This window comes from Symphalangus syndactylus, chromosome 1 (assembly GCF_028878055.3).
Source record: "Symphalangus syndactylus isolate Jambi chromosome 1, NHGRI_mSymSyn1-v2.1_pri, whole genome shotgun sequence".
NCBI classification, from domain to species: Eukaryota; Metazoa; Chordata; class Mammalia; order Primates; family Hylobatidae; genus Symphalangus; species Symphalangus syndactylus.
Window position 1 is genome coordinate 8,007,501 of NC_072423.2, and position 13,404 is coordinate 8,020,904.

Consider the following 13,404-nt stretch of genomic DNA (forward strand, 5'->3'; position numbering starts at 1 on the left):
TTTTCTTCCTCTCTTTAAGGGGCGAATTAAAAAGCAAGCATTGCAAACATTATCATTAAAGTCAAAGGAACTTATTTTTTGCACACTATTCAACAGCTAAGAGATGTGAAACTGTAAACAGGCAGGGGATGGGCAGGAATAGGATTTTATTAGAACAAGTTAAGAAAAATGCCAACCAGTTAACCAACTAACAGAACTTAGAGTGAAACTGTAAACAGGCAGGGGATGGGCAGGAATGGGATTTTATTAGAACAAGTTAAGAAAAATGCCAACCAGTTTACCAACTAACAACTTAGCCAACACTCTTCCCTTCTTGGTGAATGAGAGTATCTGGCCAGGGCTACTTTTAGGAAGTACTAACCCATTTGCTTCTATGTGAATGTGAAGGCGGCCTCGGGAGCTGCTCTGCCACAGTCCCCCTTGGCTGATCTCAAATTAAGTATCACACCCATGGTGCCACGTTGGCCATCTGCACTACACAGGATAAAAACATAGTTTTTTTTTTCCATTTAATTTACAGTGATCCCAATATCTGCTGTTTACACCTAGATTTTCAGGGCCTCTATTACCATGTGCACATTCCTTCCTGTCTGTGTTTCTCAGTTGTACAGAAGAGGGGAGGAAAGTCCCACAGGCCTTTCAGAGAAAACCTCTAACCAAAGCATAGCTTCAAAGACGATAGTTCAAAAAAAACATGGATTTTCCCCTTAGCACTAATAAAATATATACAGAATGTTTAACAAAAGTGTTCCTATTCTTAGGAGTGACTCTCGGTGTGAAAGGAGCCCCTCAGACTGTCTGTTTTTGGTCTTCGCTCAGCTTTAATCCCTGGTCTGTTACAGAATCTATCGTCTATCAGAATGACAGGCAGAATTTTTAGCCTGGATGATCTTTTTAAAGCCACAAGTGAAAAACATCATTGTAATATGTGTGTGTAAAATGCAGCTGTGTGATTTCCAAGCAAACTAATCCTCTGATTTGGTTTTACATGAGAAATAACCTAAAACAGGTTGTTGTTTTTTTTTAAATGAGTTTACTTAGAATAATATTAAAATGCTCAATTTTTGCATACATTTTGTTTGATTGTGTATGAAATATATAACTTAAGATATGCTATATGTACATATATAATATTTAAGACGATGCTTTCTTCAAAAATTTCAAGCTACAGCTCTTAGCATTTCAAGTACAGTGGCTTGTAAGTAAGCTAACCAATTACAAAGTAGTATTAAAATAGGTGTTCTGTAATTTTCTTTATCAATCTCAAAAGCTCACCTTCAATACACTTTTGCGGCATATTTTTTACTCATTACAATTAGCAAGAGAAGCAGAATTTGTTTAGTGCAGGGAAAGGGATGTTAACTTATTCACTTCAATTAGTAACTTTAAAATGCCACGTGGATCTTCAGGAAAGGAAAACGGACTTTTTCCTTTGCCCTTCCATCTCTTAAAAATCCAGAAAGCATTTTTCCAGTTTTCCTAAATTGTTAGGAGACACTTATTTTCCTGCAAATTAATTCTTTTTAACTCCTTATGATAGCTTCGAATCCCATAAAGAAAGATGAATTATCACATACTGAGCCCAAGCTGTGAAACAGGAGGAGACAAATAGAGACCCCTACTGTGTTTAACAATGTAGAAGAAATTCCAGACGCAATAGAAAAATTTTCTGTCCTTTTCCCGAGACCTCAGAGCCTGTGCGCACAGCGCTGAACAGTGGAGGGCACTCTTGCCGTGCTCAACGCGGCTCTGACCACACACTCCCGCGCGTCGACGCAGTGGCCCACACCTCAAATTTGTTAAGTCACGACCACCTGTGGCACCGTCACCAACTGTCTTCTGTTTAAAACATTTGCAGTTTTTAACCTGTGCAGTGAAGCACCCGGGAGGAGACACTGTTGCCTTTATGGGTACATGCAGATGGGAGCTGGACGGCACTCGCATTTAACTATCTGCCCTCGACGCTGCTTCAAATAATAAGATGTTTGTTACACTTCAAGGTTGCACAATAGTTCTTTCATTTAGATGTTATTCTGTCATCACACTTATAATGAACGCAAATGTATCACTATCTATGCCTAATGTAAAAAAGCAGACCTGAAATATGTCAGCTAATGCAAACAATTTCAATCGAAATTTGATGAGGGGGTGAAAACACGGTTTTGCTAAATCACTTTTGGTGAAGATGCAGATGGTTTAAATTCAAAGGCTGTGGTCTCACTGATTTGACACATGAAATTAAACGTGCTATTTCATGACATGCCTACTTGAAAGCACCCAAACACTGTCCATTTTTCAAATCCACTACGCATAGAAATAAATATGCAAAACCACTTAGACGTATAAATGCCTACACCTGAATAGCTCTAGGGGGCACATGAGCCACACTGCGTCCAGAAACAAGGCTACGATCAGCTGTGACCATCAGCCCGCTCACACTCAGGATCAGGCGATGGAATCATCTCCATCACTTGTCAGCACTTCATGGCACTTTCATTTCTACAGGCAAAGTTTGCACATATGCAAAAAAATCATCCTGGAAAAGCCACTGCCCTGGGTCGTTGAAGCCAGTGACTCTGCATGTATACAGATCCTACAACAGAATTACCAAACAGTGCGGTGAAGGTCACTCTCGAAAAGACCAGTAACACCGACGAATCACGACAAAGTGCCATGGCACCTGCAGGGTTAATTAAACAGTTCAAGATGCTATAGCTACACAAAAGAAAGCCGTTTTCTCCTCTTCTTTAAGAACTATAAACACTTGTGCTGAACTAGATGGCGTCTGAGAAGCCGTGCAGCACGGCGCAAGCTCGCGGGATCTCTAGTTAACACTCAGATTCAGTGTTAACACTTAACAGAACAGTGGTGAGCCCTGTTGCCAAGGTCAACAGCACAGATGCACTAATTGTATTATGAGCTTGACATCTAGTGGCCACCCCTGGCAGGGCAAAGCAGGCAAAGGTTAAATCAGCAAGGCTTGTCAAAGCACTTCTAACTACCCACCTTCAGGGAGAGACGGTCGGAAGCTGGCCAGCACTCTGCAACCCCACCTTTTCAGACATCAGACAAAAAGGCTTTCTGCGCCGAGCTGGCTGCTAATGCTCGCAGAGAATGCAAAGGGGGTAGGGATTTTAGATAGTAAGCATAACTAATCTGAAGGTGATTGAAAAAGACAGGCCCACAGAGGAAAATATTTAGACACCACACTGGCATTGTCAGATCCCCTTGGTGGACACCGTCTCAGTCTCGAGAACTCTTCCCTTTAATTAAGAAACAAATCAATCTTCATCTCTAACATAGAAACCATTCCATTATTTTATTACAATTAATATTTTATACTTTCTGGAATATGACTGGCCTGGTTTGCTTGGAAATCAGTTAGCTGCATTTTAAACCATAAATGTGTTGAAATTACATGAGAACCCTAGACAGGTTTTTTTTTTTAAAATAAAAGTTTACTTGGAATATTAAATTGCTCAGTTTTTACATACATTTTGTTTCATTGTTTATGAAATGTGTAGTAATTAAGGCATCCTGTAATTACAAACCTGTCCTTCCAAGACTAAAACATGTTGGTCTTATTCTGGCAACTACTGAACAAATCATGTAGGAAAATAAAAGCTAATAAAAACAAAAAATCCTGTTATATTTAAAAGTTACGCTTCTTGGAACTATCTTGCAGCACTGAAAGATGGTTCATATCCTCATTAGGAGTGAGAAAGATTTTTATTGTACTTAAATAAAAGCCGGTGCCAATACTTTTAAGAATGCTAAATTCCAACTAATGGTCAGCACACAGAATAGAAACCCTGGTTGTGCTTTTGCTGAATTCTCCCCAAAAGAAAATATTCTTAGGGCTACCTGGAGATGAATGGTACAGCTTTTTAGAGATTGCAGTTGGAAATGAAATTTGACCCACTTTTACCATCATCTTGTATACAAAAAAGAATCAGCTTGCTAAGTAATTCCTGCTGTTGCTCCATACCTTTTTCTGGCTTTGAACAACAGATCTAAAAATATTGGATAATGCATATGCCACGGAAGTTGAAAATGTATTGCACATAAAATTCGAGAACTGTTACCTAATCACCTCTCTCTCTCTGTAAAGTGGGAATTAATTGGCATGCTTTTTTGCTGATCACAGAAACGTGCATTTTTAAATAGGTTAAGTTTTTTAATGTTGTTTTTAAAAGAAATGTTTGCAAAGTCTTCTTTTCCTCTCCCCTCACCCAGGCCGGTTACTTACCTTTTACCTTTCATGTTTCAGAGAAAGCAATCTGCCTGTGAATGTTAGAAAGTGGCTCCTGCATTGTTCCTTTTGCTATGCTGAATTGTAAATGTGTGTAGTGTGCTGGGGGGAGCACTGAGGGCAAACCATGCATATACAGATAAAAGAAAAAGATCCTGCGCCAAGCACTGGTGGCCGAGCTTCTTTCCCTTAATTCAAACACAGTCTGTGAATACCACTGGTAAATTCTTAAATCACATACTCAACACATTTAAAAGGATTTTTAAGACAGCCATATACTTCTAAGTTTCCAGAAAAAAAAAAAACCACTTTGAAGCAATTAGTGCTAACAAACAAAATACAGGATGGTAAATGGTTTTAAATTACAATACCCTTTTGTTCCTTCTTAAATATATATTTTCTAACAACAATAAAATACATCTTTCTTAAATTATATTTTATACAATAAAGAATAGCAATATTGTATCTTTTAAAGTTCTTAGTGGGCATATAACTGTCATTGGAAGTTTTAATTAATTTTTCTTAGAACAAAAATATTCAGCTGGCTCACAGGATTACTAGTGGCGCAAAGTTAACTGGATCCCAAAGCTGCAGCACCTTTCTTCTAAAATAGGAATGAGATCATTTGCAAGTAAGTAATTTTAAAAAACAATTTCTGTTAGGAATGTCTCAATGACTTTTTTTTTTTTAACAAAAGGATGACTTTAGAACTTTACATAAATTATCCTTACTTTTTCTCATTCTAGACATGTCATGTTTCATTCCTGTAGTGATAAGGTTTGGGTAGCACCAGTTATTTTTGTATAGAATCTTTTCATTGCTTCAAAAATAAATCATAATTCTTTTTTAAGAGATACAGGCTTTGTGCTGTAAATTAATGTGACTGCATCTCTGTCCCCCATTATACTAAACATTTTTGCATAGAATATTTGTTCTGCAGGACGTTATCAGTAGCTTTCCATTTTACTGCATGTAGATGGACCTGCTGCTTTAATTAATATGTCACTCCCCGAGTGATACAAAGGAATTATTTACCTCGTTTCTAAAACACTAAACTAACTGAGCTCATTTGTAACTTCCGGCACGGTCTATTTCCATTGCATTTAACAAAATTAAAATTTTGAGGAGATCTGATTCAGGTTGGAGTAATTTGGTTTCCACACCCATTTATCTTTCAAAAATTTTTACTTAGTTATCTTAGGAACGATGCTGAGTGCGACCGAGTAATACACAAATGGGGCATTCCTTGACTTAACACGGAACAGAATGTCTGTTATGCTCCTTGAACAAGCTGCTTCGAATATAATTAAATGAGAAGGAACTTAAAAAAAACAGTTCGCCTAAACTCTCTCAAACAAGCATGGAAACTGCTCGACCGACTCAGCCCCAGACACGGTACTTTGGGCCTGTTGCAAAATAGGACCAGGAACTGTGGCGACGTCTGGATTACAACTCTGGATGCTGTGAAAAACACAGGCTTGACAAGAACTTTAATTCCACCATGGGTAAAAAACCTGAATATTTTGCATCTCTAAATAAATTCGAGCAGCAACAAGAGGGATTCAAGTAGAACTTGTGAATAATTTATCCCATCTTAGGCTTTCAAATATAGGCGATATAGCCCTCCACATGTTTACACTATTAAGTTCAGCATGCTCACATTTCTGAAGTGAAATTAAAAATGAATAGCAGTGCCTCAGCTTGTTAATTGTTAAATACAAGGGGGTTTACTCTATTAATTAAAATATGCTTTAATAAAAGGAGACATGGCACATTTTGATAACGACCCTACAAAGCTGAGAAGTATTTACATTGTTGCATTTTGGGGCGGCTGTGAAAGCCGATTTTAAGCTATTCAGGAGCCACAATAATAAAGCTTTAAAATTCCTCACTGGGATGCAATGTAGTTCTTTTGAAGGAAAGACTGTCTTTCTCATTCGGCAGAAATAAATCCATTCATTTGATCATGTAGTCATTGAGGGCGATACAAAACAAACCAAGTGTGAGAAATTCTATGTGATGAAGTAAACAAAACAAAAAAAAAATCCATTTCCATGACAAAAAGATTCTTTGTCCTTAATCTACCCACCATATGCAAGCGTTTCTTTTTAGCATATCGCCTGTTCTAATCTTGGCTGACTTGGCTACACAGATAAGACTCCCTTACCTCCACCGCAACAAAAAGACCCCAGCGAGCTCACTAATTTTATTTAATTCATTAATTCTCCGGCCGCGTCATAAGCATGCTCTCTCGTTCTCATCCGACATGGGTGTCTACCTGCTTTGTCAAACTTTACTCCACTGTGTGGGAAACTCTTCCGCCCCGTTTCCTTTTCGCAGACAGTCTCATTCTCAGAGTAAAAAGATCACCATCTGCCTCCAACAACTTGTAATAGGTCAATCATAAAAGTCGGCCTGCCTATTTTCTTAAGGAGCAAATTATTTTACTGCGAGCTGTGCTGCAGGCTCGGGGTCGTGGGGTCGCCCCTCTTTCCTGGCGCCCTGGGGGCCCCGCGGGGGCGCGCCGAAGCCTGGGCGCCGAGGGCCGAGGTTTTAACTCGACGAAGGGGGTGGGGGCGCCCCAAACTTTGCGGGGCTAAGGCGCCACTCTGGGAAGTCCAGCCCTTCGCCAGTCTCTTAACTTTAGCGGTGCCCGCCCTTCGCTCTTGGATGTTTCGAAGAGGACGCTCCTACCAGCGAAATGACTGCAAAGGCGAGGTCTCCAGCGCCCGGCCTCGGCGGATCCAAAAAGAAGGGAGAGGGAAGGCCCGCGCAGACGCTGCAATGAACGCCCCGGAAACACGCCGGGGTTCTGCCGCGAGCAGGGGCCAGGCCCAGGTGGCCGCCGCCGCGCTCACCCCCAGCTTAATTCCCCAGGCGGCCATTAGGCAGGGCCGAGCCCCGACCTTCTCGTCTCGCAAGGGATCACAGACTGCATCAACGCGCTGGGACACCGCGGGTCACCCGAGGCGGTGCGGGGGGCCGGGGAGGTGGCGCGGGCCCCCGGGGCGCCGAACAAAGCTGGCCGGGCGGCGGGGTCCCCAACCCGCGATCAGCGGTAAGTGGGCTCCGGTCGCCTTCCCAGCTGCCGCGCTCGCCCCTGGGTCGCCGAGGCCGGCCCCAGCGTCCTGGCGCAGAGACCCCGGGGGGCGGCGCGGAGGCGGAGGCATCGTGGACTCCCTCCCGCCCCGGCCTCCGAGCCGTCCTCGAGCCGGCCGCGGCCTCGGCGCCCTTCGCGGGCAGCTCCCCGACTCCGAGGAGAGGAGCCAAGTTTACTTCGCCCACAACTCTCTCCGCGGCCGCGCGCGCTCCGGCGAAGTACCCGGGTCCCCGCGGCCGGCCTGGCGCGGGGCGGACACTTGCTCGCGGGAAGCAGGGAACTTTCTCTCGCTCCCGGACGCGCGCAGCCGCTCCCGCCGCACGCGCTTCCCCAGCCCGGATGGGCAGCCCCAGACCCCCCGGCCACCCCGCAGCCCCGGCCCTCACCGTGCTCGGGAGCCCCGTCAGGCGGCGGCAGCTCTTCGTCCGACTTGAGGTGCTGGGGCTTGGCCTGCTTGCGCCGAGACATGCTGCTAGCGGCGCTCGGGCCCCGCGCGGGGCAGCGACATCAGCGGGGCGGCCGGCGGGGACGGCGCGGGGCGGGCGCGGGGCGGCCGGGCGGGCGCGGGGCGGCGGCGGCTGCGCGGGCCGCGCATGGGGCTGAGCAATTAGGCTGGTGAATAATGCATGGCCATTAGCGGAGGGCCGCGCCGATTGGCCGGGCTCCAGCGGACTCCGGCGGCCTATGCAAATGAGGCCGCACTCGCAATTAGCGGCCGCGCCGGCGAGGAGGGGGCCGCGGCGCCTCGGGACCGGGGCGCGCGCTGCCCGGCGCCGCCTCACATCGCGAGCTCCGGCGCCGCGCTCCTCGGCCGCCCCCGGTGCGGCTCTGGCGGGGCCCGGGTGCGGCGCGGGCCGCGGTGGCCGTCCCTCCGCAGGGCGCAGGCAGCAAACTTTGGCGGCGTCCGCGCGGCGCCGTCTCCGCCGGCGCGCCGGGCTCGCCCCTTTATAGAGTGTCTGCGCCGCCGCCCGCGCCCCCCCGCCGCCGCCGGGCGGCCCCTCCCGGAGCGAGCGGCCGCGGGTAGGGCTCCGACCCGGCGCCTTTGTCTCGCCCGGGCCGCTCGGGCGCCGCGCCTCCTGCTCCGGGCGCGCGGGGTCGGCCGGCCGCCTTCGCTGCTCCGCCGCGGCTCTCGGCGCCGCTCAGCGCGGCGGGCCCGCTCGGGCTCAGGTGCCCCCCGCTCTCCGGACCTTCTCGCCCGGCCCCGCGTCCCCTCCGCGGGCTTCCCCCGGCGGCCGGCCGGGCTCGGAGGCTCGCGGCCGGAGCGGAGCGGAGTGCGCACGCCGGGGTGGCAGGACTTCGGCAAGACCAACTTTCCGGTTCGGAAGCGGCGCGGGCCTCGCGGCTCCTCCCCTCCCCTCCCTCCCCTGCGTTCCCCCTCCCTTCCACTCCCCCCTCTCCCCGCCCCCCAACCCGCGGGCCCCAGCGACTCCGGAGCGCCCGCCCCGCCCGCTGCCGCCACCGGGGCCGCCTCGCCCCCGCGCCAGCCCGCCTGGGCCTCTGCGCCGCCGGCGGCTTCTTAAATACAGGAAAGGGAGGGGACCGCAGGGCCCCGGTGTCCCCACCCTAGTCCCCCTTCCCCACGGGCCACAGGGCGCCAGCGGAGTGGGCAGCGAGCGCGACCGAAAGTTCCAACTCCACCAAAGTCCCGCGCGCGGCCCACCCCGTTCCCGGGATTTCGGGGATGACATGGGGGCCAGGTGAGGGGGCTGCGCACTTTGGATCGGCCCCACACTCGGGCAGCTGGCGCGGCGCGCTCCCCGCACACGCGCCCGCCCCCTCTCCCGAGGTCGCACGCACGCGCCCTCGCCCTCGCCCCACGCGCACAGGCGCGTACTCCCACCCGCGGCCGTGCATCCGCCGCGCTCCATCCCGCGCGTGTCCTCTCCCCGAGCGGCCGCCAGGATGTGCCCCGGCCCCGTCGTCGCCGCGCCCGCGCCCCTCGCCCCACTACGTCTTTTTTCGTTTCCTAAATTTCTTATTTTTGTCCTTGCAAGTGGCCCTGTATGGTGTGAAGCGTCAGCACAGATGGCCTCCCGGAGCTTCCCCGAGTCGTTCGCTGGGGGAAGCGGGCGGTGAGCGGCCGACCCGGGGCGCTCCGCAGGCCGCGAGCTCCTGGCAGGGCTGCTGGTGGGGGTCCGCCTGGGGGAGGAATCCCCGCCTGCTCCATCGGACCCGGCCTGGCGTGGCTCGCGGCGCTCGGCGGGCTCCCTTCCATTCTAGAATCTTCCCGCTTGCTTCCCAGCCCGCGTTCTCCCGCCCGCCTTTAATTGTGTAAGTTTGACGAAGTCAGAGCTTTGGGTTTCAGGAAAAGCGCAGGAGAGTCATAGAGGAAGGGAGGGCGCAGGTTAGAGTCAGGTCCAAACAGCCCCTATCGCCACTTTTGAAAAAAAAAAAAAAAAAAAACCCTTAAGGTTGGTTTTATTTTGTCTTTTGGTGGCGGGCGTATTCGTTTGGATTATTTTTTTTCAAGACAGACAAAAGATGTTTGAAATCTGTAGTTATCCCGTTTAACACACCCATCGATGGCTCTTTTCTAGTTAAGCTACGGGGAAAACGTCTTTATCCCGCAGTTAGGCTGCGAACTTGTGCAGATGCTCAGGCTTTGTGGAGACGCGCCGGCATCTGGCGCAGAGGCGCCCGGCGGGGAAAAGTTTGCAGCCCGGGCTTTGGGGCGCGCGGGGGGCAGGAATTTTTCTGAGAAGAGGGGCATAGAGAGGCTGCGCGGGTGGGGAGAGAAAAAAGGAACGCAGCGGGGAGGGGGAAAAGCAGCTTGCAGGATGGGAGTTTCTTGCAGAATTTACAGGACTAAAGAGTTTGGGGAAGTCGCAGAGCCGCAGCGGAAAGGCAGGGGTCTGAGACTACTTTTGAGAAGAGAAACAACGCAAAACGATCGCTGGAGGGCCAGAGCCCTGGTCGAAGGTGCCCTAGCTTTTATGACCTGGTTAATTATGTCTCTTTTTTATTTTTATTTTTTTCCTTGCCATTACTACTACTACTACTACTTCTATTTTTTTTTTTAACCGACACACTTTGGGGAGAAGAAGCAGACACAGGTTCCCACGGCGTCTGACGCCTGCGGAGCAAGTCCAGAGCCAGCTGGACTCGCAGCCTCTGGCCCGGCGGCACCAACTCCTCACTGGGTCAGTTTAAGCGCGCTGTGCCCACCTTTTCTGTTGCGTAAGGCCCGCTCCCCCTGTCCCGCACCCCTTTCTCCAACAAACTGGCACGATGTCTTTAGGTCTTTCTGGGGTTTCCAAATGCAGCTTTTTAATTTCATCGATCTGTTTTGCATTTCCTACAAGGTGTGGACGTGGGGAGGATCTAAGTCCCTCCAACGAAGGCAAGTGTGCGACTCTGGCCCTTTATTTGTAAGAAGCAAGCCTTCAGATTGCAGAAGTGTTGCGCGGGTCGCCGTGCGTTGCGCGAGTGGGAAGATGGAGGAGGCTGGCACGGTGCTTTCGTGGACGCAAGTGAACCGGGCGTGAAGGCAGGGTGCGAGCTCTGCCCTTGGCCCAGCCCTGCGTGGGCGCCATCCCAGATTCCGGGCGGTGCGAGGTGCAGAGATCTGGAGAGAGTTACAGGTTCCCCAGCGCAGGCTGCTCTGGGATTTCGTTGGAAGATCCGGCAGAGCCTTGGAGGAGAGGGCCCGGGAGGCTGTGTGTGCAGCGGAAACTTGTACGAATGCCCCCACAGCTGAAATGGCGCTCACGAGTAATTTCTGCGGTGCACCCTTTTAAAAATTGACTTAAGTGAACAAGATGAATTTTTTAAGAAAGCAAAGGTAGAAAACAAAAGGCGTGCGACTTCTTGACTGGCTTGTTCCCGCTTTTCTTCTCTATACTCAGATCAGAAACTTTAATTGCTCTTACTCAGTGCGACAACTTTTAATAACAGCGTTTGCATTTTAAGCCTGAGTTGCAACCATAGATTTATTGCGAAGTGACAGCGTGTCTACGGAATATTTTCGCAGATGAGACAGGACGTGCGCTCTAGTCGTGCCCAGATTAAAGGGACGCTGGGCCATGTGCCTGTGTAGTGCAGACTCGGAGGGGCACACACATACTCGTCATCACATGATCTCTGTCTATTAATATTGTCATACCTAAACACTCGCAAAAACAAAAGTTGCTTTTCTTCCCTGTAATTAAATCTAATTTGTTAATTGTCTTTCCTCTTGCAATGTTGTTTCCATCTTAAGAGGTGACACATTATTTTGTCTGTCTAATATTATTTACAAATTAATGCTGTATATTTTACATTAATGAAACATATAATTAGGTGTTTGGTTCAATCGGTATCATTCAGATAAAACAAAGCCTATCTGCAAGATTGATTGGAAGTGGAATAGTTGGTTTTAATTTACCATCACAGTCACAGTTTATTGAAGCTACCTGGCCCCAGATTCACAGAAGCTAGTTTTACCTAAGGTGCATTTGATGCTTTGTTTACAAGTGTTTATTTTCCCCAACCACTTAATGCAAACAAACAAAAAATTCAAATATTAGGGCTTTCATTTTCTGTCTTCTTTCATTCTTCCCCCCACCCAAAGTTCCTTTCTTCTATTCTCTGGCCACCTCTCTCCCTCCCTCTGGTTCCTCCCCTACCCCCAACTTTTGTTTTAGGTTCTTAGAGTTAAATTCAGCATGATTTTGTGCCTTTAATGCTGTGACAAGTGACTGCTAATTGGTTCTCACTTGAGCAAAGATATTACCATACTAATATTATTATTGGTAAGAAGAGGTAATTGATAACACCACCTGCCACTCTGGGGCAATCAGGATGATAAATGTTTCCATCAACAGGAAATCTGTGCTTGGTGTGCCACAGCCCAACGCAAACAGCATGTCAAGTGCCAATTATAAAGATGTTGCTTTTCTATTACATTGGGCAGGGGTGTGCTAGGAAACGTGTAGCCAAAAATTATATTTATGGTTTTTTGAAAACGCTTTTTCCAATCCTCTGTTTGCCTACTTGAAGATAACTTTCACCATAAAAATAAAATGCTCTATGTAAATAAACCAGCACATAGCTAACTGCCCTGTCCACACTGGATACAACTGCTGTGACTTCCCTTTGCTTTCAAAGCTATCGAGATAAATATGCCTAAATATTTTTAACAGATGCGAGCCGGGTGTGGAGCGTATCAAGCCATTTTTGTTGTGTGCTCCGCAGCCTTCCTGTGTGTTTATTCCAGGACGCTGTGTAGCTTCATCGTAGTCATCAGAAGCAAACATTCCGTGGCTTTTTATGGCATACTTAGAAACATCAGCTCACAATCGTCTTCGCACTGAGGGTTGCAAACGATGGTGAAGTACTTCTCTCCTGATGGCTAAACTGTGGCTCGGGGCTGCATGTAGACCAGGAGGGGCATTTCAGCATGTATGATTACATAAATAATGCTAGCAAGTTAAAACTTTGACTCCTTGCCTATAGGGAGGCTGAAACGATTATTATTAGCTTGCATTAATAGATGCAGGCCTCAAAAGGCGAAATCAGCTATTGATAATTGCAAGAAGTATACAGCAGCTACTGTATCGATCGGCTTGTCCCTTATTCCCCTGGTATGGGAGAGATAAGAAGACTCACTCTTTAGTGCAATATAATTTCTTTTGACCTATCTGCTTGCAACAGACTTATGATGAATAGCCAGAGTGGTTAAAGTCCTTTATCACGAAAGTTACCCCTTGATATAATATTGATTCTTTATAACTAGCTCCAAACACAAAAATCAAACTGTCCACTTGACCACCATCATCATCAATATCATCACAAAGCCCCTGGAATAAAGATCGGCGCCAGCCTGAAAACGCTTTCTATAATCTTCCCGGCTAATCTTTATTTGCTGATGATGAAAAGAAAAAGAGGGGGAGGGAGAGTGAGTGGAATGTCATTTGGACGAGCACTGTATTTATATGTGTACATACATTAGGTCAAGACAAGGCGGCCTCTCCCCATGAGGACCCGCGGTCAGCGTGGTCATCCCCCGCAGCGCTCGGTCTCCGGACCCACCCCGGGAGGCCCAGGGGTTGGGGGAGAAACCAAAAGGGCTCCA

General features: G+C 48.4%; 1 protein-coding gene across 3 annotated transcripts in view; it reads right to left on the reverse strand.

The window, feature by feature from the left end:
- SALL3 (spalt like transcription factor 3) overlaps positions 1–8,016 on the reverse strand; it is a 22,662-nt gene extending 14,646 nt beyond the window's left edge. For 2 of the 3 annotated variants that reach the window (XM_063612037.1, XM_063612446.1), the window contains exon 1: positions 7,739–7,863. In XM_063612037.1, the coding sequence (XP_063468107.1) occupies positions 7,739–7,820 (82 nt within the window). In that variant the 5' untranslated portion in view covers positions 7,821–7,863. Of the gene's footprint in view, positions 1–7,738 lie in introns of all 3 variants that reach the window. The other variant, XM_055296007.2, reaches the window with a different exon arrangement.
- Positions 8,017–13,404: the final 5,388 nt, after the last annotated feature.